Source organism: Salvelinus sp. IW2-2015, linkage group LG4q.1:29 (genome assembly GCF_002910315.2).
Source record: "Salvelinus sp. IW2-2015 linkage group LG4q.1:29, ASM291031v2, whole genome shotgun sequence".
NCBI lineage: Eukaryota > Metazoa > Chordata > Actinopteri > Salmoniformes > Salmonidae > Salvelinus > Salvelinus sp. IW2-2015.
The window spans coordinates 12,999,811-13,025,537 of record NC_036842.1 but is presented as its reverse complement, the minus strand read 5'-3'; the positions used below and the strand labels follow the sequence as shown (position 1 = coordinate 13,025,537).

The following is a 25,727-nucleotide window of genomic DNA, read 5'->3' as shown; positions in this document are numbered from 1 at the left end:
ACTCCCACATTTGCCGGTACGAGCGGAGCGCAGGCATAGGACGCACTTCACCCTCCAGCCCCCGGAGACACAGCACGCAGAGCCGGCGCAGGATACCCTGGACTGAAACGGCGTACCGGAGACTAGACACGCTGAGCAGGCACCATACGCCCTGGCTGGATGCCCACACTCGCATGAACACTTTCGGGGGCTGCCACTATAGCGCACGGGCTATGGGCACGTACTGGCGAACCAGCTGCCCTTAAACCGCATAACACGGTGCCTGACCAGGTACCGCGCTGCTTATAATAGCAACGAGGAGTGAGCTCAAGTCTGCTACCTGGCTTAGCCACACTGGCTTAGCCACCAAAATTTTTGAGGCTGCCTCTCGTACCTGTCGCGCTGCCGTGCTGCCTCCATTTCGGCGGTATCCCTCCTCACACTGCTCCAGAGAATCCCAGGCGGGCTCCGGCACTCTCCCTGGGTCGACCGACCACCTGTCTATCTCCTCCCAAGTAGTGACATAGTCCAGATCTCGCTCCCATGTCCTGTGATCGCTGCTGCTGCCCGTTACCACGCTACTTGGTCCTCTTGTGGTGGGTGTTTCTGTAACGATCGTCGTAATGTGGAAGACAGGAGGACCAAAGCGCAGCGTGGTAAGTGTTCATGTCTTTAATATAAATCCCAAAAACGGAACACAGGAACAAAAACAATAAACGATGATCAAACGAAACAGTACCGTGTGGCGACAAACATTGACACGGAAACAAACACCCACAAACCAAAAGTAAAACCCAGGCTACCTAAGTATGATTCTCAATCAGGGACAACGATTGACAGCTGTCTCTGATTGAGAATCATACCAGGCCGAACACAAAACCCCAACATAGAAAAACACACATAGACTGCCCACCCCAACTCACGCCCTGACCATCCTAAATAAAGACAAAACAAAGGAAATAAAGGTCAGAACGTGACAAATATAAAATATATTTTTTATTTGTTTAACACTTTTTTGGTTACTACATGATTCCACATGTTATTTCATAGTTTTTATGTCGTCACTATTATTCTACAATGTAGAAGATAGTAAAATGAAGAAACTCTTGAATGAGTAGGTGTTCTAAAACGTTTGACCGGTAGCGTATCTAAAACCCCACAGAGCAAGAGAGCATGCAAATGTAGAAGCACGGTGGCTAGGAAAAACTCCCTAGAAAGGCAGGAACCTAGGAAGAAACCTAGAGAGGAATCAGGCTCTGAAGTCAACCCTCAGGGCCTGGTTCCACTCTTTTCCAGGGAGTTTTTCCTAGCCACCATGCTTCTGCATTGCTTGATCTCTGGGGTTTTAGGTTCGGTTTCTGTTTAAGCACTTTGTGACAACTGCTGATTTAAAAACGGCTTTAGAATACATTGGATTGATTGGTTGATTGAGGACAATGCGATCAATTATCAACCCAGAGCTTGAAGAAGTATCATGTGTAAATATTGAACAATCCAGGTATGAATTTAGAGATTTACCCAGAAAGACTCACAGTTGTAATCGCTGCCAAAGGTGATTCTAACATGTATTATGAACTGGGTGGTTCGAGCCCTGAATGCTGATTGGCTGACAGCCGTGGCATATCAGACTGTATACCACGGTTATGACAAAACATATTTTGTTACTGCTCTAATTACGTTGGTAAACAGTTTATAATAGCAATAAGGCACCTCTGTGGTTTGTGGTATATGGCCAATATACCAGGGCTAAGGGCCGTATCCAGGCACTCCGCATTGGGTCGTGCTTAAGAACAGCCTGTAACGGTCTTTCTCCTCCTCTTCGCTTGAAGAGGAGGAGTAGGGATTGGACCAAAGTGCAGCGTGGTTATAGGACATAATGAATTTATTTAATGAAAAGACGAACACGAAAAACACTTGAGAATATACAAAACAACAAAACAACAAAACGACGTAGACAGACCTGAACTGGAAAACTTACATAAACACGCAGAACAGGAATAGAATACACAAACCAAAACAGTCCCGTGTGGCGCGACAAACACAGACACGGAAGACAATCACCCACAAACAAACAGTGAGAACATCCTACCTTAATATGGTTCTCAATCAGAGGAAATGTCAAACACCTGCCTCTAATTGAGAACCATATCAGGCAACCCATTAAACCAACATAGAAACACATAACATAGAATGCCCACCCCAACTCACGCCCTGACCAACTAAACACATACAAAACAACAGAAAACAGATCAGGAACGTGACACAGCCTTTAGCCGTGGTATACTGGCCTTATACCATTATTGCTTAATTGACTCAGGGGTGTGCATACTTATGGAAATTAGATATTTCTGTATTTCCTTTTCAATACATTTGCAAAAATGTCTAAAAACATGTTTTCACTTTGTCATTGTAGGGTATTGTGTGTAGATGGGTGAGAAAAAAGATTGAATACATTTTTAATTCAGGCTGTAACACAACAGAATGTGGAATAAGTCAAGGGGTATAAATACTTTCTGAAGGCACTGTATGACAAGACAGTTGACCGTCAGAGCACGTCTCCACAGAGGAGCATGTATAGACATAGACAAGTTAGCTGACAACATCACGAAAATGATGAGTGTGCTGCAATGGGTGTTGTTGTGATTCTGGATGGCCAGATAGGTACTGTAGCAACAATGCCAAGAATCTGCCATGCAGGGAATCGTAGGAGGCTCGTTTCAGCAAGTTTTTTTATCTTGTCTTGATACCATGTCTTCTTTTGATGTGTTTTGTATGTGATAATATGGCAAAAATTCGCTAGCTAGCTAACCAACAACTGTAACGATGTATTTGAGACAAGTTCTCATTGTGAAAATGTATTTATGTTTTCAATAAATATTGGAGACGAAGTATAGTTTACATGTTGTCAACAATCTAGGCCAATTATGTCTGTTTTGCCCCATAGTTGCGCACGCGTCGGTTTTGTTGCTAAACAACCTGTCAATTAATCCTGCTGTAGAATTCATTGTAGCCAAGCAGGTCAAACGAAGGACTGAACGAGTCCCTCAGAAAACCGAATCCAGCCGCTCAGTCACTAAAAAGAGTCTTCAAAAAGAAGAAATCATTCACGACCTACACATCACTACTCAATAACCCAGCATCAATAACCTAGCACCCAGCATCAATAACCCAGCACTCTTTAAAGAAAACAGCCAAACTAAGTGACCCATAGCCTGCAACCCAGCAGTTGGGTCAACCAAACAACCAAGCATTTTTGTGTGTACAAAATGTAAAAGCATTGAGTCAGATCTCTCAAATCGAGTTAGTTCATCATGAGCTAAACAACAAAATTAGCCTTGGACCTGTATGAAGAGAGAGTAATCGCGCGACTCTGATCTGGGCAGCGCGGGTTCTGATTGGAAGCAAAGACCACGAGCTCCGTGTGATGTTGTATTACTGCACGAGCTCTGCTGTGGCAGTGCGTGGTTATTACTGCAAGACGATGGAAACTATTTGAAGACGAATTACGAATAGAAAGCTATGCAATACTGACGGTGGGATGCTCTATATTTAATATAATAGATAATATAGTAATTTATCAACCTCTGCTCATATCTTCTCCCTTTGTTTTCATACTGTAAAGATAAAAGTACATGCGTGCGTTATTCAATTTCCAAGTTTAGGCTACTGTGCAACTGTTATGGCTACATTCTGCCAAACGTTAATGTTACATAGTGTCAAGGAGCCGTTGTTCAAGTGAAACATTATTCTGTGAAGTAATGGGTTCTAAATTGACCAGGCAGAGTAGTCTGGACCAAATAGAAACCACATTTTCCAAGAGGAGACGCCAGCGGCATGACAGCTCCAGAGAAACCGAGAGGAGTGGAGGCAATGGTGGCAGAGAGTTCTTGTTTACATCCCTGATGCTAAAGTCCGACAAGCTTCCAGGGATGCTGAGAAAAACCAACCACAGCCCCTACGTGAGACGGGTGGCGTGGATCCGGGAAATACAGAAGCTTATCCGAGAAGAGAAACAAGAACAAGCAGTCGAAGTGCTCAAATTGCTAAGAAAGGTAAGAGAGAATGTTTAACACTGAATATTAACTTCTCAACTTCTCAAAGACGTGCTCTCTGTAAGTCACCAGCTGCACCTGCAGAATATGATGCTGTTTGTTCAGCAGTATCCAAAGGTTGTCACTCAAGTCAGTGCCTGATAAATTATTACAAATGTACTGGTAAAAATGCTGCATCTATTATTAGTATTAGATTATTATACTGTAGGTTTGTTTATATGTTAGGCTGGGTTCCTTCTTATTTTGGGGTTTCCCGCTTTAAATTATTTTCTGTTTGTCTTTAAATGTTTTGGTTCATTTCATTGTCAACAATTATTAAGTGTCTTAGCTTTATAGTTTACTTTGTTCCAGGGTACAATTATTCAGTGGCTTGGCCCTTATATAATCTCAGAGCAAAGGTGTAACTGTCACGCCCTGACCTTAGAGATCCTTTTTATGTCTCTATTTTGGTTGGTCAGGGCGTGAGTTGGGGTGGGCATTCTATGTTTTTGTTCTATGTTTTCTATTTCTATGTGTTTGGCGGTTGTGGTTCTCAATCAGAGGCAGCTGTCTATCGTTGTCTCTGATTGAGAACCATACTTAGGTAGCCTTTTCCCACCTGTGTTTTGTGGGTTGTTGTTTTCTGTCTTTGTGTCTGTACCAGACAGGACTGTTTTGTTTCATTCTCTTTGATATTTTGTTTAGTGTTCTGTTTTACTAAATTAACATGAACACTTACCACGCTGCGCTTTGGTCCGATGATTCCTCATCTTCAGACGGTAACTGCTTTGTCAGATTGCTTGCCTCAGGCTCAGGTACAGTGCCTTCAGAAAGTATCAATTTTAACATTTTTGTTATTTAGCAGATGCTCTCATTCACACCCGTTGACTTTTTCCACATGTTGTGTTACAGCCTGAATTTAAAATGGATTAAATTCATATTTTTGGTCACTGGCCTAAACACAATACCCCATAATGTCAAAGTGGAATTATGTTTTTCAGAATTTTTACTAATTAAAAATGAAAAGCTGAAATGTCTTGAGTCAATGAGTGTTCCACCCCTTTGTTATGGCAAGCCTAAATCAATTCAGGAGTAAAGACTAGCTTAACAAGTCACATAAATTGCACGAACTCACTGAAAAACAGCTTCTATCTCAAGGCCATCAGACTGTTAAATAGCCATTACTAGCCAGCTACCACCCTGTTACTCAACCCTGCACCTTCGAGGCTGCTGCCCTATATACATAGACATGGAATCACTAGTCACTTTAATAATGTTTACATACTGATTTACTCATTTCATATGTATATATGTCACGATCGTCGTATGGTGGAAGAGAGGAGGACCAAAGCGCAGCGTGGTTAGAATATATTCTTCTATTTATTGAAGACGAAAACTAATAACACTATACAAACTAATCAAAACAATAAACGACGAACGTGAAGCTATATAAACAATGTGCAAACATGCAACATAGACATAGACAATCACCCACGAACTACCTAATGAATATGGCTGCCTAAATATGGTTCCCAATCAGAGACAACGATAGACAGCTGTCTCTAATTGAGAACCAATCTAGGCAACCATAGACATACATACACCTAGACTAGACACTGCCCCATAAACATACAAAAAACCCTAGACAATACAAAACACATACATCCCCCATGTCACACCCTGACCTAACTAAAATAATAAAGAAAACAAAGATAACTAAGGCCAGGGCGTGACAATATACTGTATTCTATTCTACTGTATTTTAGTCAATGTCACTCCAACATTGCTCGTCATAATATTTTATATATTTCTTAATTCCATTATTTTACTTTTAGATTTGTGTGTATTTACATTTACATTTACATTTAAGTCATTTAGCAGACGCTCTTATCCAGAGCGACTTACAAATTGGTGCATTCACCTTATGATATCCAGTGGAACAACCACTTTACAATAGTGCATATAACTCTTTTAAGGGGGGGGGTTAGAAGGATTAACTTTATCCTATCCTAGAGTTCCTTAAAGAGGTGGGTTTCAGGGTGTCTCCGGAAGGTGGTGATTGACTCCGCTGACTGGCGTCGTGAGGGAGTTTGTTCACCCATTGGGGTGCCAGAGCAGCGAACATTTTGACTGGGCTGAGCGGAACTGTACTTCCTCAAGGTAGGGAGGCGAGCAGGCCAGAGGTGGATGACGCAGTGCCCTTGTTTGGTGTAGGGCCTGATCAGAGCTGAGGTAGGAGTGCGTTCCCTCACAGCTCGTAGGCAAGCACCATGGTCTTGTAGCGATGCGCGAGCTTCAACTGGAAGCCAGTGGAGAGAGCGGAGGAGCGGGGTGACGTGAGAGAACTTGGAAGGTTGAACACCAGACGGGCTGCGGCGTTCTGGATGAGTTGTAGGGGTTTAATGGCACACGCAGGGAGCCCAGCCAACAGCGAGTTGCAGTAATCCAGACGGGAGATGAACAAGTGCCTGGATTAGGACCTGCGCCGCTTCCTGGTGTGAGGCAGGGTCGTACTCTGCGAATGTTGTAGAGCATGAACCTACAGGAACGGGTCCCGCCTTGATGTTTAGTTGAGAACGACAGGGTGTTGTCCAGGATCACGCCAAGGTTCTTAGCACTCTGGGAGAGACAAACTGGAGTTGTCAACCGTGATGGAGAGATCATGGAACGGGCAGTCCTTCCCGGGAGGAAGAGCAGCTCCGCTCTTGGCCGAGGTTCAGCTGAGGTGGTGATCCGTCATCCACACTGATATGTCTGCCAGACATGCGGATGGCGATTCGCCACCTGGTTATCAGAAGGGGGAAAGGAGAAAGATTAAATTGTGTGGTCGTGCATAGCAATGATAGGAGAGACCATGTGAGGATATGACAGAGCCAAGTGACTTGGTGTATAGCGAGAATAGGAGAGGGCCTAGAACAGAGCCCTGGGGGACACCAGTGTGAAGAGCACGTGGTGCGGAGACAGATTCTCGCCACGCCACCTGGTAGGAGCGACTGTCAGGTAGGACGCAATCCAAGCGTGGGCCGCGCCGGAGATGCCCAACTCGGAGAGGGTGGAGAGGAGGTCTGATGGTTCACAGTATCAAAGGCAGCCGATAGGTCTAGAAGGATGAGAGCAGAGGAGAGAGAGTTGCGGAGTGCGGAGCGCCTCCGTGACACAGAGAAGAGCAGTCTCAGTTGAATGACTAGTCTTGAAACCTGACTGATTTGGATCAAGAAGGTCATTCTGAGAGAGATAGCAGGAGAGCTGGCCAAGGACGGCACGTTCAAGAGTTTTGGAGAGAAAAGAAAGAAGGGATACTGGTCTATAGTTGTTGACATCGGAGGGATCGAGTGTAGGTTTTTTCAGAAGGGGTGCAACTCTCGCTCTCGTGTATTGTTGTGAATTGTTAGTTATTACTGCACTGTTGGAGCTAGGAACACAAGCATTTCGCTACACCCGCAATAACATGTGATATATGTGAATGTGACCAATAACATTTGATTTGTGTGCAATAGTGTTTAACATGATTTCTGAATAACTACGTCATCTCTGTACCCCACGCATACACATCTTGAAGGTCCCTCACTTGAGCAGTGAATTTCAAACACAGATTCAACCACAAAGACCAGGGAGGTCGCAAAGAAAGGCACCTATTGGTAGATGGGTATAAAAAAGCAGACATTGAATATCCCTTTGACCATGGTGAAGTACACCACTTTGGATGGTGTATTAATACACCCAGTCACTACAAAGATACAGGCGTCCTTCCTAACTCAGTTGCCGGAGTGGAAGGAAACTACTCAGCGATTTCACCATGAGGCCAATGGTGACTTTAAAACAGTTACAGAAGTTAATGGCTGTGATAGGAGAAAACTGATGATGGAGCAAGAATGTTGTAGTTACTAACCTAATTGACAGAGTGGAAAGAAGGATGCTTGTACAGAATAAAAAATTTCCAAAACATGCATCCTGTTTGCAACAAGGCGCTAAAGTAATACTGCAAAAAATGCGGCAAAGCAATTCCCTTTTTGTCCTGAATATAAAGTGTTATGTTTTAGGCAAATCCAATACAACACATTACTGAGTACCACTCAGCATACTGGTGGCTGCATCATGTTATCTGTATTCTTGTAATCGTTAAGGACTGGCGAGTTTTTCAGGATAAAAAAGAAACGTAATGGAGCAAAATCCTTGAGGAAAACCTGGTTCAGTGTAATGTCGACGCAGGGAGTCAGGGAGCAGGTGTAATTAGTGAGTTTAATATGAACGGACATAGAACGATACAAAACAAGAGACACATCTGACAAGGAAACAACCAATAGCGCCTGATGGGAAATAAGACGGAGTGTGTGATGGCGCAGGTGTGCGTAATGAAGGGTTGCCAGGACGGGTGGTTTGTAAACTGACGTGCGGCTCCAGGAAGAGAAGGCCGGATGATCTCAGATGATGTTGGGATCTAGAATGTTGTCCACCGGGACCCAACACCGCTCCTCTGGACCAGTCCACCAGGTACTGGAGCCGTCCCCCACAACGTCTGGAGTCCAGGAGGGATCTGACGGCATAGGCGGGACCTCCCTCGATGTCCAGCGGAGGTGGAGGGGTGTCGTGGGGGACGCCCTCAGCCAGGATCCGTCGACCTGAGGAGAGAAACATGAAAGGAAGGTGAGATCCGATACTCAGTGGGGAGCTGTAACCTGTATGTCACCTCATTGACCCTCTGGAGGACCTTGAACGGCCCCACAAACCGGAGTCTCAGCTTCTTGAAGGGCAGGTGAAGTGGGAAGTTCCTGGTGGAGAGCCAGACGCGATCACCAGGATGAAACACGGGCGCCTCACTGCGGTGGCGATCAGCCTGCTCCTTCTGGCGGCGGACGGAGGGCTAGAGCCTCACGTGGACATCACTCCACACCCCTCTGCGCACTGGAACCATTCGTCCACCGCAGGGGCTTTGGTCTTTCGTCTATGGAGACCCAGGACACACCAGCTCCTGGTTCATCTTCTTCACCTGCCTGTTGGAATGAGGCTGGTACCCGGAAGTGAGGCTGACCATGACACCCAGTTTTTCCATACCCGTGATGTGAATTGGGGGCCACGGTCGGAGACGATGTCCTCCGGAAGGCCATAGTACCGGAACACCTGCTGAAAGTTTCTCAGCTACCTGGAGAGCGGTAGGGAGACTAGAGGAATGAGGATGACTTTGTGGATGGGTGCAGTGATGAGGAAGGGAAGGCTTTCCTGGTGCCACAGTGAGGGTGAGTGGTGCTGTGATGGGTGTGACATTTCCAGATCCCAGTGCTCGACCATCCAACGCTTGAACCGGAAATGGAGAGAAGAGCGGGTATGAGGGGATGTTAAGTGAGGAGGCAAGGGCCTGGTCAATGAAATTTCCTGCGGCACCGGAGTCCACTAGAGCAGTAGATACAACATATGAGGGACAGCCAGCTAGTGATATTGATACTAGAAACGGTTTGGCGGAAAGTGAGGATGGTGGAACATTCACGCCAAACCCAGGAGAGGGATGATTACGGGACCGTCCCTCTGCTCTTGTGAACCCCGGGTTGGGACATTTCGGACACGGCTGAAGCTGATGCCCCTCTTGTCCGCAATAGGGACAGAGCCCCAGCTGTCTCTGGCAGTGTTGCTCAGCCACGGGGAGGCACGTGGACCCTACCTCCATGGGTTCAGGCTCTGACTCAGGCAGAGCGGTGATGGTGGTTCCGACGCTCCTGCAGAAGGTTATCCAGACGGATGGCCATCACGATAAGTGCGTCCAAGAGAGTGTGTCCTCTTGGCACGCCAACTCTGTCTGGATCTCCTCGTGCAATCCTCTTTGGAATAGGGTGCAGAGCGCTGGCTCATTCCATCCACTGGATACTGCCACTGTCCTGAAGGTGAGGGCGTACTCCGCAGCGGTCTGGTCTTCCTGCCATAGGTGGAGTAAGCGCTCACCTCCATCTCTGCCCTCTGGTGGATGGTCAAAGACCCTTCTGAACAGAGCCATGAACCCTTCATACGAATCCAGCTCCTCCTCTCCTTTCTCCCACATGGCCGTAGCCCACTCCAACTCACGTCCAATCAGCAGGGAAATAACCATGGCAACCTTGGACCTCTCGGTGGTGGGTGCTCCCATCTGAAGAGCGGAAATAGAGGGAGCACTGGATTAGAAAGCCACGGAATTTTGATGGAGTCCCATCGTATTTGTCCGTGAGGGACAAACTGACCTCTCTGACCTGGACGGACTGCTGGATGGGCTGGGATGCTGGCTCACTGGGTCGACACATAAGAAAGAATCCTCCGCCCGAGGGAGGTGACGCCCTTTGGGCAACGTCGAGACATTGAAGAACACGGAGGATCTCATCCATAGCTGTCCCCATTTGAGCCAGCTGGTCGTGGTGTTGGCGAAGTATGTCTCCCTGTTCGCTGACCATCTGGAAAATGCCTTGATCAACTACTACTTCCATGTGGTGAGGCATTATTCTGTAACGTCGACGCAGGGAGTCAGGAAGCAGGTGCAGTTAGTGAGTTTAATATGAACGAACATAGAACGATACAAAACAAGAGACACGTCTGACAAGGAAACATAAGCAATAACGCCTGATGGGAAATAACAACGGAGTGATATATATATATAAGGGGAGTAATCACGGAAGTGATAAGGTCCAGGTGTGCCTGATGATGAGCCGCAGGTATGCGTAATGCGTCATTTACAAAATAGCCTCCAATACCCTACTCAATAAATTGGATGCAGTCTACCACAGTGCCATCCGTTTTGTCACCAAAGCCCCTTACACTACCCACCACTGCGACCTGTACACTCTCGTTGGCTGGCCCTCGCTTCATACTCGTCGCCAAACCCACTGGCTCCAGGTCATCTACAAGACCCTGCTCGGTAAAGTCCCCCCTTATCTCACCTCACTTGCTCACATTGTATATAGACTTATTTTTCACTGTATTATTGACTGTATGTTTGTTTTACTCCATGTGTAACTATGTGTTGTTGTATGTATCAAACTGCTTTGCTTTATCTTGGCCAGGTCGCAATTGTAAATGAGAACGTGTTCTCAATTTGCCTACCTGGTTAAATAAAGGTGAAATAAATAAATAAATAAATAATGAAGGGTTGCCAGGACCGGTGGTTAGTAAACCAACGACGTCGAACACCCGTGGTGAGGAGCAGGAGTAGACATGACATTCAATCTGCTTTCCACCAGACGCTCTGAAATGACTTCACCTTTCAGCAGAACAATAACCTAAAACACAAAGCCAAATCTACACTGGAGTTGCTTACCAAGAAGACGGTGAATGTTCCTGAGCGGCCGAGTTACAGCTTTGACTTAAATCTGCTTGAAAATCTAAGTCAAGACCTGAAAATGGTTGTCTAGCAATGATAAACAATCAATTTAACAGAGTTTGAAGAATTTAGAAAATAATAATAGGCAAATATTGCACAATCCAGGTGTAGAAAGCTCTTAGAGACTTACCCATAAAGCACAGGAGGTTGGTGGAATCTTAATTGGGGAGGACAGGCTTGTGGTAATGGCTGGAGTGGAAATAGTAGAATGGTATCAAATACATCAAACATGGTTTCCATGTGTTTGATGCCATTCCATTTGTTCCATTCCAGCCACTATTATAAGCCGTCCTCCCCTCAGCATTCTCCTGTGCCAGAAGACACACAGCTGTAATCTCTGCCAAAAGTGTTTGTAACGCTCGTCGTTGGAATGAGAAGAGGAGGATCAATATACAGCGTGGTAAGTATCCATTTTAATAAGAATATTTGAACAATGAACAAAAACAATAAACTGACAAACAACTGAGACAGTTCCATATGGTGAAACACAGACACAGAAAATAACCACCCACAAAACACAAAGAAACAGGCTACCTAAATAGGGCTCCCAATCAGAGACAACGACTGACACCTGCCTCTGATTGGGATCCATACTAGGCCAAACACAGAAATAGACAACCTAGACATACAACATAGAATGCCCACCCACATCACACCCTGACCAAACAAAACATAGAAACATACAAAGCAAACTATGGTCAGGGCGTGACAGTAACCCCCCCCCACCCCCCCCCCCCAAAGGTGCGGACTCCGGCCACAAAACTGCACCTATAGGGGAGGGTCTGGGTGGGCATCTGTCCGCGGTGGCGGCTCTGGCGCGGGACGTGGAACCCCACTCCACCATAGTCTTAGCCCGCTTAAGAGGCGTCTTTGGCACAGCGACCCTCGCCGCCGACCTAGGACTGGGACCCTAATAAAGGGCACCACTGGACTGAGGAGCGCCTCTGGACTGAGGGCGCCTCTGGACTGAGGGGCAGCTCCGGACTGAGGGGCGGCTCCGGACTGAGGGGCGGCTCCGGGACTGAGGGGCGGCTCAGGCGGCTCCTGACTGAAGGGGCGCGTCAGGCGGCTCCTGACTGAAGGGCGGCTCAGGCGGTTCTGACTGAAGGGCGGCTCAGGCGGCTCCTGACTGAAGGGCGGCTCAGGCGCCTCCGGACTGAAGGGCGCCTCAGGCGGCTCAGGACAGGACGGGCGGCTCAGGCGGCTCAGGACAGACGGGCGGCTCAGGAAAGATGGGAGGCTCTGGAGCGTCCGGACTGGAGGGACACACAGGAAACTTGGTTTTTAAGAAAGGCACAGTACTCACCAGGCTGGAGAGATCTACTGGAGGCCTGGTCTTGGACGAGGCACAGGATAGACCGTTCCGTGGAGGCACACTGGAAGTCTCAAACTAAGGACCTGCACAACCCGTCCTGGCTGGATGTTGATTTTAGCCCGGTACTTCCGGGGCGCAGGCACAGGACGCACTGGGCTGTGCAGACCCACGGGAGACACAGTGCGTAGGGCTGGTGCCATATAACACGGACCGAGGAGACGTACTGGAGACCAGACGTACTGGAGACCTGCTGAGCAGGCTTCATCGCACCTGGCTCGATGCCCACTCTAGCCCGGCCGATACGAGGAGCGGCAATTTAGCGCACCGGGCTATGCATGCGCACTGGGGACATTGTGCGCTTCTCCGCATAACACGTTGCCTGCCTGGACCACCTCTCTCCACGGAAAGCACAGGAAGTTGGCTCAGGTCTCCTACCTGACTTAGCCACACTCCCCGTGTGCCACCCCCAAGAAATTCTTGGGGCTGCCTCTCGTCCCAGCCGCGCTGCCGTGCTGCCTCCTCATACCAACGCCGCTCAGCTTTCGCTGCCTCCACCCACAAAACACAAAGAAAAACAGGCTACCTAAATATGGCTCCCAATCAGAGACAACGACTGACACCTGCCTCTGATTGGGAACCATACTAGGCCAAACACAGAAATAGACAACCTAGACATACAACATAGAATGCCCACCCACATCACACCCTGACCAAACAAAACATACAAACATACAAAGCAAACTATGGTCAGGGCGTGACAGTGTTTCTACAAAGTATTGACTCAGGGGTGTGAATGCTTAGTAAATTAGATATTTCTGTATTTAATTTTCTTCACATTTGAAAAAATGTGTTTCTTGACTGTCCAGCTCACTAATAATCATTGATTAATAGTCAGGGAGCATCGAACATTTTTCACCAATTTTGAAGACAATGAAATATAACCAATTGTCAGTGCAGTCCTCCGGACCTCGTTGAAGACTGAATCCGGACCCGGGGCAAAATTAGTTTGACACCGCTGGACTAGAGTGTAGGCCTACTACACACATATGTTTAACCAGTGGTCACCAACCTCTTCTGAGTCAAGATCACTTTTGTAGTCAAACAGCAAGTCGAGATCTTCCTCTCAGAATAGTTTTAAAACATGAACCTAATAAAAACAGTAGGAAAGAGGTTTGTGCAGTAGGCCTAACACATTATCACAGCATATTGACTATATTCCTGGTCTGCCAATATTGTTCTTCTCAGACCATAATATATTTCAAAACTCAAGCTTTGATAATAAATCAGATCAGTTGGTGTAGCACTTAAAAGGCACAGCTGAGCATAAATTTAAATAATTAGCTTTTTTATTTTACTGGACTGATGGTACCTGCATCTAGTGAGCTTTAAGTTATCTACAGGGTACATAGAAATGTGTCCAACTATGATTGTGTTCAGGGGTTGGAACCGGTTCAGGGAACAGAACAGAAAATATAATTTTTTTGATGAACAGAAACAGAATCGGTAATGAAAGTGATATATACTGTTACGGAACAGAACCGTTATTTTAAAAACAGGGGAACCGGTTAATGACATTATTTTACATTGCTGGCATTTGTGACTCGTTTCAGGAAAATAGGCTTATGTCATGCGTCACAATTTGAACGTAAACTGTTGCCTTTTGAAATGTCTTCTGGAACATGTGAACTTTCATGTACCTTAAGAACTAACTTGTGTGCCATCTGTAAATGCAAATAAAATTGTTAAATTAGGAGAGTAGTTGGTTTAGCCACGGAAAAACCTTCCCGCTAGCCATGATTGACTGAGATAATGAGTGGGCTGGACATGCCGTGAGATGAGTTTGGATTGGTCCGCCATGTCTGTAACATAAGCTGCTCAGTATGTGGAGGCAATCCTTTCTAACGCTGCTTTTTTTTAAAGATATCACGTAGTAGAACTGCATAAGTGTTGCTCTCCACTTTCTGGAGGACCGAGTTTTGAAGTCAGTATGATAGCTAAAGAGATGGAGAAAATTCTGCTGTTTGATTGCAAATATGCAAATGGAGTCGAGAAGAGAACACACAGAAGGCTGTTGTATAAAACACCTGTCTCCAGATTACATCTTCAAACTAAGGGCAACCATGGCATCCATGATAGAGAGGGAGAAGCGTCCATCCATGTATACGGATAAGATAGTCTAGCTAGCTACATTTTCAGATATTACACATTTCTAATATTGTCAGAAAGTGTTTTAATTTCACGTTAAAGTGTACTGTTGGCAAGCTAGCTCATTTTAGCTGGCTGGCTAGCTAGCTAACGTTACGTGTAAGATCTGTGTAGTAATATTATTCGTATCTCGGAACCATTTGCATTGCTAGTTATAGCCTAATGTTAGCTAACCTGGTTGGTTAGCTACCTGCAGATTCATGCAGGGTAGTAATGTTATGAGTTTGGATTATGGTTCATTGATTAGCTAGCTACATGTCTAAACAAAAGACTCCACTATGCAAGTAACTATTTCAATAAAATGTTTATGATGTCACTGCAACAACTGTCGATATACGTAGCTGGTAAATTCGCTCTGGCTATATACTCCGATTTCAGAGTACTCTCGTCTGAGTGCAAAAAAGCGTAATTAAATTGTTGCCAGCAGCACCGTTGCAGTCACCAACGCCCTGGATAACATAAAAACAGCCAAACCAGCTCTGCTAGTGCAATTAAAATGGTCAGAGTGAGCTGTTCTCTCATTTGTATCCGGAAGTAGCTAGCAAGCTAAGCTAGCCAACGTTAGCCAGTTAGCTTGGGCGCTTGACTGCTGTTGCTAGGTCTGAACACTCGGATCAACCCTACTCCTCGTCCAGTGTTCGCGCTGAACGCTCCGAGAGCAAAACACTCTGAAATTATGAACAGACAATCTGACAACGCTCTTGAGTTTACAAATGCCCAGAGCACACGCAGGTACTCCTGATTAAATTTACGAACACACCAGTAGTATAAACCAGACTTTAGTCTTAAAATGTTTGGTTGTTTAGTACATAGCCTCACATGTGAATCCTTTAAGAGATGCTTAAGAGGGTGTGAGCGATGCTGAATGGGTGTAGACAAAGAAGACCTCTCCAGTATGCCTAGTTAAATAAAGGTTAAATAAAATAACAATGTAAAATATATGTACCAAAACATTCAAGGGCCATTTTCTCAAGTTTATCAACTTTCAAAGCAGAATTACTTTCCCATTGTTCCTCAACTGAGTCTCTATAGTCTCTACTTTTATCCAAAGTAAAAAACACAATTTCAAATTTTGCTACATAAGACCGAATTGAGCCGATTGTAAAAATAAAAAAAATAAAAAAGACAGTCCCACAAAAAATGCAACCAAGTGCCTATGCAAAGCCCTCATTCTCACTCCAACCTGGTCTCAGAGCATTTCATATTATTAATACTTCTTGTCAATAGGGGGGCGCTATTTTCACTTTGCCTCGTACTCTATTCTAGATCATACAATATGCATATTATTATTAATATTGGATAGAAAACACTCTCAAGTTTCTAAAACTGTTTGAATTATATCTGTGAGTAAAACAGAACTCATTTGGCAGCAAACTTCCAGACAGGAAGTGAAAATTCTGAAAATGGGGCTCTGTTTCAGGGCCTGCCTATTCAACTGGCTTATATTTATCGATATACATGCACTTCATACGCCTTCCACTAGATGTCAACAGGCAGTGGAAGGTMGAATGGGGTGTCTAGCTTGATCTGAGGTCGAACAAGAGCTTTTGGAGTGGCAGGTCAGGAATTTCCTTTCTCTACCTAGGCGCGCGAAGCACCTCGATATTGTCTTCTGATAAGCGTTCGGTTTTACACGGCGAATATCTCCGGCTCTGATTTTATTTGATACATGTGATAATAACATCGTAAAGTATGTTTTTTCAACCGAGTTTTATCAGATTATTCAACGTTTATTGGGACTTTTGGAGTTTTCCGTTTTTTGCGTAGAGAGAAGATGGGAACGTTATCAAGCTTGGCTAGCATTGTGGCGCGAATTCGACAGAAGAAAAGGACATTCTAAAACCAAACAACGATTTATTCTGGACCAAGGACTCCTTGAACAAGATTCTGATGGAAGCTCAGCAAAAGTAAGAACAATTTATGATGTTATTTCGTATTTCTGTGGAAAATGTTGATTCCTATTCTCTGCCGTTTTGGCGAGCGCTGTCTCGCAATAACGCAAGCTTTTTGTTATGGTAAAGTTATTTTTTTTTATCTAACACGGCGGTTGCATTAAGAGCCAGTGTATCTTTCATTTGCCATACAACAAGTATTTTTATGTAAAGTTTATGATGAGTTCTTTGGTCAGATTAGGTGAGTGTCCAAATATCTCTGGAGATTCTGGTGAATCGATGCTACGTATTCACAATGTATAATCAGGATTTGTAGCTCAAAACATAAGTGTATTGTATAACCTGATGTTATAAGACTGTCATCTGAGGAAGTTGTTCAAGGTTAGTGATTCACTCTATTCTGTCGGTTTTGTGCAAGCTATTTTGGTGGGGAGTAATTGTGTTGTGTGTTTGGCTACTGTAGTGAGCTAATAGAAATATATATTGTGTTTTCGCTGTAAAAACTTAAAAAATTGGAAATATTGGCTGGATTCACAAGATGTTTATCTTTCATTTGCTGTACACCATGTATTTTTCATAAATGTTTTATGATGAGTATTTAAATATTTCACGTTGCTCTCTGTAATTATTCTGGCTGCTTCGGTGCTATTTGTGATGGTAGCTGCAATGTAAAACTATGATTTATACTTCAAATATGCACATTTTTCGAACAAAACATAAATGTATTGTATAACATGTTATAAGACTGTCATCTGATTAAGTTGTTTTCTTGGTTAGTGACTAATTATATCTCTATTTGGTCGGTTTTGTGATAGCTACCTATGCGGTAGAAACATGGTGAAAATATGCGGTTGAGTCTTTGGCTATTGTGGTTAGCTAATATAAATACATATTGTGTTTTCGCTGTAAAACATTTTAAAAATCGGAAATGATGGCTGGATTCACAAGATGTTTATCTTTCATTTGCTGTATTGGACTTGTGATTTCATGAAAATTATATTATATGATCCCCTGTCCCGTTAGGCTAGGCTATGCTAGTCAGCTTTTTTGATGAGGATGCTCCCGGATCCGGGATGGGTATCACTGAAAGGTTAAATCCGATAAACTACATTTTGTATGATATGTTACATTTGGTATGGTTACAGAAGACAGATAGTTACTTAAGGCAAAAACCAAAGGAGGGTGGTTGGATGGGTGTATAACGTGAATGTCTAGCAACCCAAAGGTTGTGAGTTCAAATCTCATCACAATGCCAACTTTAGCATTTTAGCAACTTTTCAACTACTTACAACTTTTTATCTACTTTGCAACAACTTACCATGTTAGCTTACTCTTCCCCTAACCCTAACCTTAACCCTTTTAGCTAAGCTTTCTAGGCTTGGGTGGTATACCGTATACTGAGGTATTTGTAAATAACCACAGGATGGTTTTTAAATACTGTCAAAACCGTTGAAACTATTTCTTTGAAGTTTTTCAAAACATTGTAATATTTTAAAGTAAATACCTGCAGTCAACTTGTGCGATGAGTTAGGAGATAAAGCAGATTGTGTTCTTATTACACCTGTCACATTGTTTTACATTATGAAGCTTACTTAGGCAGTCACGTGTTTGTTTGTAAATAGTACAACAGGAGAAAGGTGGAGCATTTGAGTCCAGCGGTTTATTGACAGGGGTTGCGTTTTATTTTGAAAGTCAACAGTGTTTGTTTTGCTTCAATAGAGTGATCAGAGACGTGCAACTATAGTTTTCCTTAACAGAAAATACATTCTGCATAAAATAGCTTAATTTTCATCAGATGACAACAGAAGTGCAATGCTATTTGGTTGGCAGCCACGCAAGTAAATGATCTGACAATGAAAAAGCAAAAATGATGCATGGCCTTCGTATTTCTAATGTGTAGGCCCTTCATAGCCTGCTACATTTCTTAATGTTTTGCTTAAAGTTGACCTTTTCACATGTGGGTTCCAAATATCTCTTAATTAACGGTCGCCCCAGCGTGAGTTGTTTTATGCACGAGATGTCAGAATGCACTCACTGTTCCAAAATGTGATTGTTACGCAACAGGAAAGTTAACACGTGCTGCCTGATAATTATCAATAGGCTATCTTTCAGTTTGTCAATTTCAAATTCAGATAGAAGTCGCCCATTTCACTGTAGCGAACAATTTATGTTTAAAATATTTACTGAGCCGGACAAACTTCTTCTCTCTTCAACTCAAAGAGAGCCTAAGCACCTTCCCAGTGTTTCCACAGATCAAGTATACAGACTTTTGCTCAGTCTTGCACGAACTGGCACATTTTCTGGCTGGCGCCTTCTTTGTTGCTTTCCTTACAAATAATAACTTTGGACATGTGTGAGTTCCTTTCAAAGTAAGTGCCTTATTTTCTGTATATTGTGTTGGCGTTTCTACTGGAGTATGTATGTATGGAGCATAATGTATTTACAGTTTTTTCACGTTTTCAAGTACTGGTGACAAATAATGCATTCTGATTATTGCATAGATTTTATTGGACACCTATGATGTGTGTAAAATACTTTTTTGAAGGTTGCATTGATTATGATGAGCTAATACTAAAATATTTATCAGCTATGTGTGGCACCATGTTTGTTGACATTTTACAATGCGTTCTGGGTGTCACGTAACATAACTTTGTAAGTACTGTGTTTGTGCATAATGTTTCTTTGAAAAAACAGTGTGGCCAGCTCAATCGCTTACCGTTGCGTCAATCGAAACTGGACCCTCTAAATAAGCTTTCTAATCACACCGGTTTGAGCGTACGCTGCAGGAACCACTGTAGAATGATCACACCCATTTGTTGGTACATGTGAAAAGGTTAATCTTGCATTTTACCAGAGAAATATAGGCTGGCTACACGAGAAAAGTATTGGAGGGAAGTAGCTACACATCAGTCAGAGCGCTGTCTGCTGATAGAATTCCCATTCATAAATTCTCATCCGAGTTTAGAAGTGCAAGTGAAGCACAACATTAGTCTGATGCTGAGCAGAAATTACAATAAGAAGCCTTTTAGATCTGTGTTTACAAAACGCAGCAAGATATTTTGTATGCATAAAAAAAAAAATCCTGTTTGGAAAATGGAGAATTATGTGTTAACACGACCCTGAGTTTAACTTGCTATCTAAGCAATTGGCATCATATTTGGTTAACTTTCTGCCGTGCTTGAGAAGGCAAAGTCCTTTGGATGAGTTATTTGACCAGCTGCCACTTATATCTTGATTTTCATGCGTTTTCTCTCCTCTTTGTTCTCGGCCCGTCTGCTCCTCCTCCATCATTTCCAAGCATAGCAGGCCTGTGACTCAGACTCCACACAGACACAGCGTGTAGACATGCTGCTGGAGAGCCATTACTGCATGCGTCAAAACTTTGTTAGTTTGTACAATGTCTATCGTTCACATTCGCTTGTAAATGTCCAAAATCACAAAAAATGACATTCGGTAGTAGCTCCTAACTATATATGTATAACTTTATGAGCTGGATTGCCTGACTTTGCAATTCATTTATTTTTGTTTGGGCTCGTTAGCATATTTAGCTAGCAGCCTCCATGTAAATGTGCTATTACTTGTGTAAATTTTGTTAGCATTCTGGTAATAGATGCCTAATGTGCTTTTTTGCTGGGTTTTCTGGCGCCCCCTTGTGTATTAAACCGGTAATACCATATATCCCGGGGTGAGAGAAGGGCGATATGGAAATGTGGATACCGCCCAACCTGAAACCCTTCCCCTAACCTTTACCATTTAACCTAACTCCTAAACTTAATCCTAACCCCTAGCCTAGCTAATGTTAGCCACCTAGCCACCTATCTAGAAATTCATAACATATCATATATTATGCAAATTTGTAACAAAATATACATTTGCAAATTCGTAATATATTGTACATTTTGTAAATTCGTAACATATACTGTAATACGAATTGTAATCTGTGACATATCATACGAAATGGGTGATGAATATCCTCAAATTCATACATACCATACGAAACGTAACATATACTAAATGGAGTGGGCATATTTACGTACAGAATAATACAAAATGCTCTGAGACCAGGTTGGTCACAGAAATCTTTGCCAGTGTGTGTGCATGTGTAGGCTACCTGCCCCTCGCTCTCTCCCCACCCGCAAAGTTTAAGTAGCATCTCGCGCCCTACACTTGTCTGACCATCACGTATGTAAACAACTAGCATGCATGTTCCATAGCAAACTGCTCTATCCACACTGATTGGTGAAGTAATTTAATGAGCTAAATGGAAAAAACTGTAGATTTCACAGGTTTAAAAGGAAAAGAAAGGAACAATATAAACCAGTCCTTTTTTGGGGTTCAAACCGGTTCAGAACTTTATTTTGCTGGTCGGAACAGTGGAACGGAACGGAAAAATTGTGGTTCTGTTCAGAACGAAACGATTGGAAAGTTTTGGTTCCAACCCCTGATTGTGTTGCCATGCAGAATGGGGCATGTCTATTGCACAAATTAGTAAACTATATCTGAGCCACGTACCACACATCAAACCTTAGCACCAGCAAAAAGCATAACCTTGTCTAAAGGACGTCACGCACTGACACTTCAGGCTGAATCATTTTCACACACCCCCTGCGCTACATTCACCCCTCAAACTTACTCAACAGTGACCCCAGCATTGAGCTGAGTGTAACTGTAAATCCGGCTCACGGCACCACTGTAAAGGACGTCACACTGCTTGCTTAGCGTGTACCACATCCTCCTGATTCAGCTCACGCTGAGGCTCAAACCTTGGACCTCTGCCTTGCTAGCACACGAGACCGCCCTCCTAAAGCGTCTTACCAGTCAGCGAGACACTTCAGGCTGAGTTTCACACATCCACATGTGCTACACTTGCACTGATCTGCTTCCCTGAAGTTACATGAATTAAAACATGCTCAGTTGCACCTTCTCTTGTCAAGTCCTTACTTTTCACAGATTCGCCACACAACTAACAGTGGGTATTTAAAGTCAGTGTCTGTAATTAATGGATCTGGGCCTTGCTGTGGGTTTTATTGCCCTTGGGTAGCCACTTATATTGATCTTACAGGAAAGCCTCTTAAAGTTCAGAGAAACACGTGCTTGATCAAGACAACTCCCTGTTGAGAAGACTCCCTCCCATCATTAACATACCACAGAGGAGACTAAATAGTACTGTACTGCCATACAGTATATCTCCCTATCTGAAGAATACTATACATCTATTAGGCAGGGCAAACATATTATCACGATTTCACATACATTGTATTTCATGAAAATCAATACATTATAGCACGTTTTTTTTGGCTCATTCAGTAGTTTATACCAAATTAAGTAGAGTTATTTATATTTCTAAAACATAAGTTTAACATGATACTGTAGCTGCTTCCTGTTTTCATGAATATTAGATGTATAGCCCAGTGTCAAAACATCGGTTTTAGATGTCCAAATTCAAAATCAATATGTTGAAATAAACTGTGATATGTTGAAGACAAGGAAAATTACCCTACACACACACGTCACTCTTGTAAATTCGTACCTTGTAAACTGCTTTCGCACCCATTTTTACCAGGGGGCCACTCTAGACTGGAATTGATGAGCTTGTTCTACTGTAATCAATAGCGTGTGCATATTAATCACAAACATCAATATTTGTATTGAAATCAATGAAACTGGTAAAAAAAAAACGTAGATATGTACCACTTGCGCTCTTCTAACAGGCAAAACTCAATGGACTTGGGTATACTACATATACCAGCAGATAAATGAGAGCCTGTAGCAGCCATTTATTAACTCATATCTCTGTGAGAAAATGTTTACGGCAGACAGCCAATAAGAATAAGGTATCACAACACTCACTTTTTGACTGAACAATTTCAAGGAAATCAACACCTCACATTGGTTTCTAAATAGCGACAGGGGTTGGCTTTCATTTGAATGATAGCTTAACCCTCAAATCTGCAAATTCATGTGAGGCCAGAGATGTTTATCTAATATTTTCTTGCCACTATGGCCTTAAAGTCCCACTACAGACAGAAACACTTGTACTAAACCAAAAACATTGATTTGTTTTTGTAAGATTATGATGATTATTAACTTTTATACTAACACCACCAATCTGAGGTAAAAATGATATGTATTTCCTGTCATTTTTGTGTGGTGATTGTACTAAGACATTCTGTCTACCATGGGGAAATTAGCCTACTAATTATTTTTTACGTATCTCAAAATAATTTTATATTTAGATTTAAGATTAATCACACTCACAGTTTTACATCTATTTCTTACTACTTTAACATGGAGAGAGTTTAAAAATGCTCCTAACCACAATTTAACAGGGCACTCTAGACTAGAGCTTCCATAGTGATTGTGCAGCAGGCTGAACGTTTGACATCTCTATATCTATTCTGTACAACATAGATAGACAGTTAGTCTCTTCCCACTTGCTGTTTCGACCCATTACACTTTTGATCCGATGATAGATCATTTTAATGAACACATCAATGCAACTTGATAAGAAAACCGCCCACTAGATAAAAACACTGGTCCAGTCAGGTGGGAATGAAACCTATATCAACTCACACTGTTCCACTGATCCACTCTAACAACACAGTAGTTCTTGTAGCTCTGCTGTTTTTCCTCAATGAGTGGAAAAGCTGTTTTTTCTTTCAGGGAAGGCTGGATTTGGAGTTAACGCTTTGAGTCTGTATTTTAGTGGTTGTAACCCCTTTTAAACATCTATTTATTTTGCTTCCGCGGATACCAACCATTAGCGTGTGCGATTAACAGGGGCTGAAAGAGAGCGTTGTTTGTGAGACACGGGAGGATGTCCAATGATCTTCTATGTAAAATAACCCTTACCTTCTAACGACTCTTGTGTGGCTTGTGAGCGTCATAGAGCAAGACAGACGTGCGTGTTTTGTGAAAATGAAAAGCTGAGATTCTCACAAAACACGCACGCCTGTCTTGCTCTATGATGCTCACAAGCCGCACAATGGTCGTTAGAAGGTAAGGGTTCTTTTACATAGAAGATCATTGGACATCCCATGACATAGTGTCTATCATACTGTCGTGTTTTATGTACAGTACCAGTCAAAAGTTTGGACACACCTACTCATTCAAGGTGTTTTCTTTATTTTTTATTATTTTCTACATTATAGAATAATAGTGAAGACATCAATACTATGAAATAACAGATATGGAATCATGTAGTATCCAAAAAAGAGTTAAACTTCTTCGAAGTAGCAAGCCTTTGCCTTGATGATAGCTTTGCAAACTCTTGGCATTCTGTCAACCAGTTTCATGAGGTAGTCACCTAGAATAAATTGATTAAAACGTTTTTGGGATAGGGGGCAGTATTTTCACGTCCGGATGAAAAGCGTGCACAGAGTAAACTGCCTGCTACTCAAGCCCAGAAGCTAGGATATGCATATTATTAGTGGATTTGGATAGAAAACACTCTGAAGTTTCTAAAACTGTTTGAAGGATGTCTGTGAGTATAACAGAACTCATATGGCAGGCGAAAACCTGAGAAAAATCCAACCAGGAAGTGGGAAATCTGAGGTTGTAGTTTTTCAAGTGATTGACTATCCAATATCCAGTGTAAATGGGGTCAGATTGCACTTCCTACGGCTTCCAGTAGATGTCAACAGTCTTTAGAAAGTTGTTTCAGGCTTCTATTGTGAAAGGGGAGCGAATAAGAGCTGTTTCAACAAGTGGTCAGCCTGAAAGCCATTAGTTGTGTCTCGCGCGTGGCCGTGAGCGCGATGGTCATTCTCTTTCCTTTCTATTGACAACTGAATTGTCCGGTTGGAATATTATTGAAGATTTATGATAAAAACATCCTAAAGATTGATAATATACATCGTTTGACATGTTTCTACAAACTTTAATGGAACTTTTTTGACTTTTCGTCTGGACTTAGTGCATTTGGATTAGTGAACTGAACGCGCAAACAAAAAGGAGGTATTTGGACATAAAGATGGACTTTATCGAACAAAACGAAAAAAAATTGTGGAACTGGGATTCCTGGGAGTGCATTCCGATGAAGATCAGTGAATATTTATAAAGCTATTTCTAACTTTTGTTGACTCCACAACTTGCCGTTAACGGGATTTGATTCCTAAGAAGTTTTAACAGGTGTGCCTTGTTAAAAGTTAATTTATGGAATTTCTTTCCTTCTTAATGTGTTTTAGCCAATCAGTTGTGTTGTGACAACGTAGGGGTGTTATACAGAAGATAGCCGTATTTGGTAAAAGACCATATTATGGCAAGAACTGCTAAAATAAGCAAAGAGAAATGACAGTCCATCATTACTTTAAGACATGAAGGTCAGTCAATGTGGAAAATTTCAAGAACTTTGCAAGTTTCTTCAAGTGCAGTTGCAAAAACCATCAAGCGCAATGATGAAACTGGCCCTCACGAGGACCGCCACAGGAAAGGAAGACCCAGAGTTACCTCTGCTGCAGGAGATAAGTTCATTAGAGTTAACTGCACCTCAGATTGCAGCCCAAGTATATGCTTCACAGAGTTCAAGTAACAGACACATCTCAACATCAACTGTTCAGAGGAGACTGCGTGAATCAGGCCTTCATGGTTGAATTGCTGCAAATAAACCACTACTAAAGGACACCAATAAGAAGAAGAGATTTGCTTGGGCCAAGAAACACGAGCAATGGACATTAGACTGGTGGAAATCTGTCCTTTGGTCTGATGAGTCCAAATTTGAGATTTTTGGTTGCAAACGCCTTGTCTTTGTGAGATGCAGAGTAGGTGAACAGATGATCTCCGCATGTGCGGTTCCCACCGGGAAACATGGAGGAGGAGGTGTAATGGTGTGTGGATGCTTTGCTGGTGACACTGTCAGGGATTTATTTAGAATTCCAGGAACACTTAACCAGCATGGCTACCACAGCATTCTGCAGCAATACGCCATCCCATCTGGTTTGCGCTTAGTGGGACTATCATTTGTTTTTCAACAG

General features: G+C 43.1%; 1 protein-coding gene across 1 annotated transcript in view; it reads left to right on the top strand.

Annotated features, from left to right (window-relative positions):
* Nucleotides 1–3,435: 3,435 nt before the first annotated feature.
* The window catches only part of lrrc75bb (leucine rich repeat containing 75Bb), a 54,956-nt gene continuing 32,664 nt past the window's right edge, over nucleotides 3,436–25,727 (top strand). Inside the window, exon 1 of the mRNA XM_023986173.2 lies at nucleotides 3,436–4,031. Within this exon, the coding sequence (XP_023841941.2) occupies nucleotides 3,738–4,031 (294 nt within the window). The 5' untranslated portion in view covers nucleotides 3,436–3,737. The remainder of the gene's footprint in view (nucleotides 4,032–25,727) is intronic.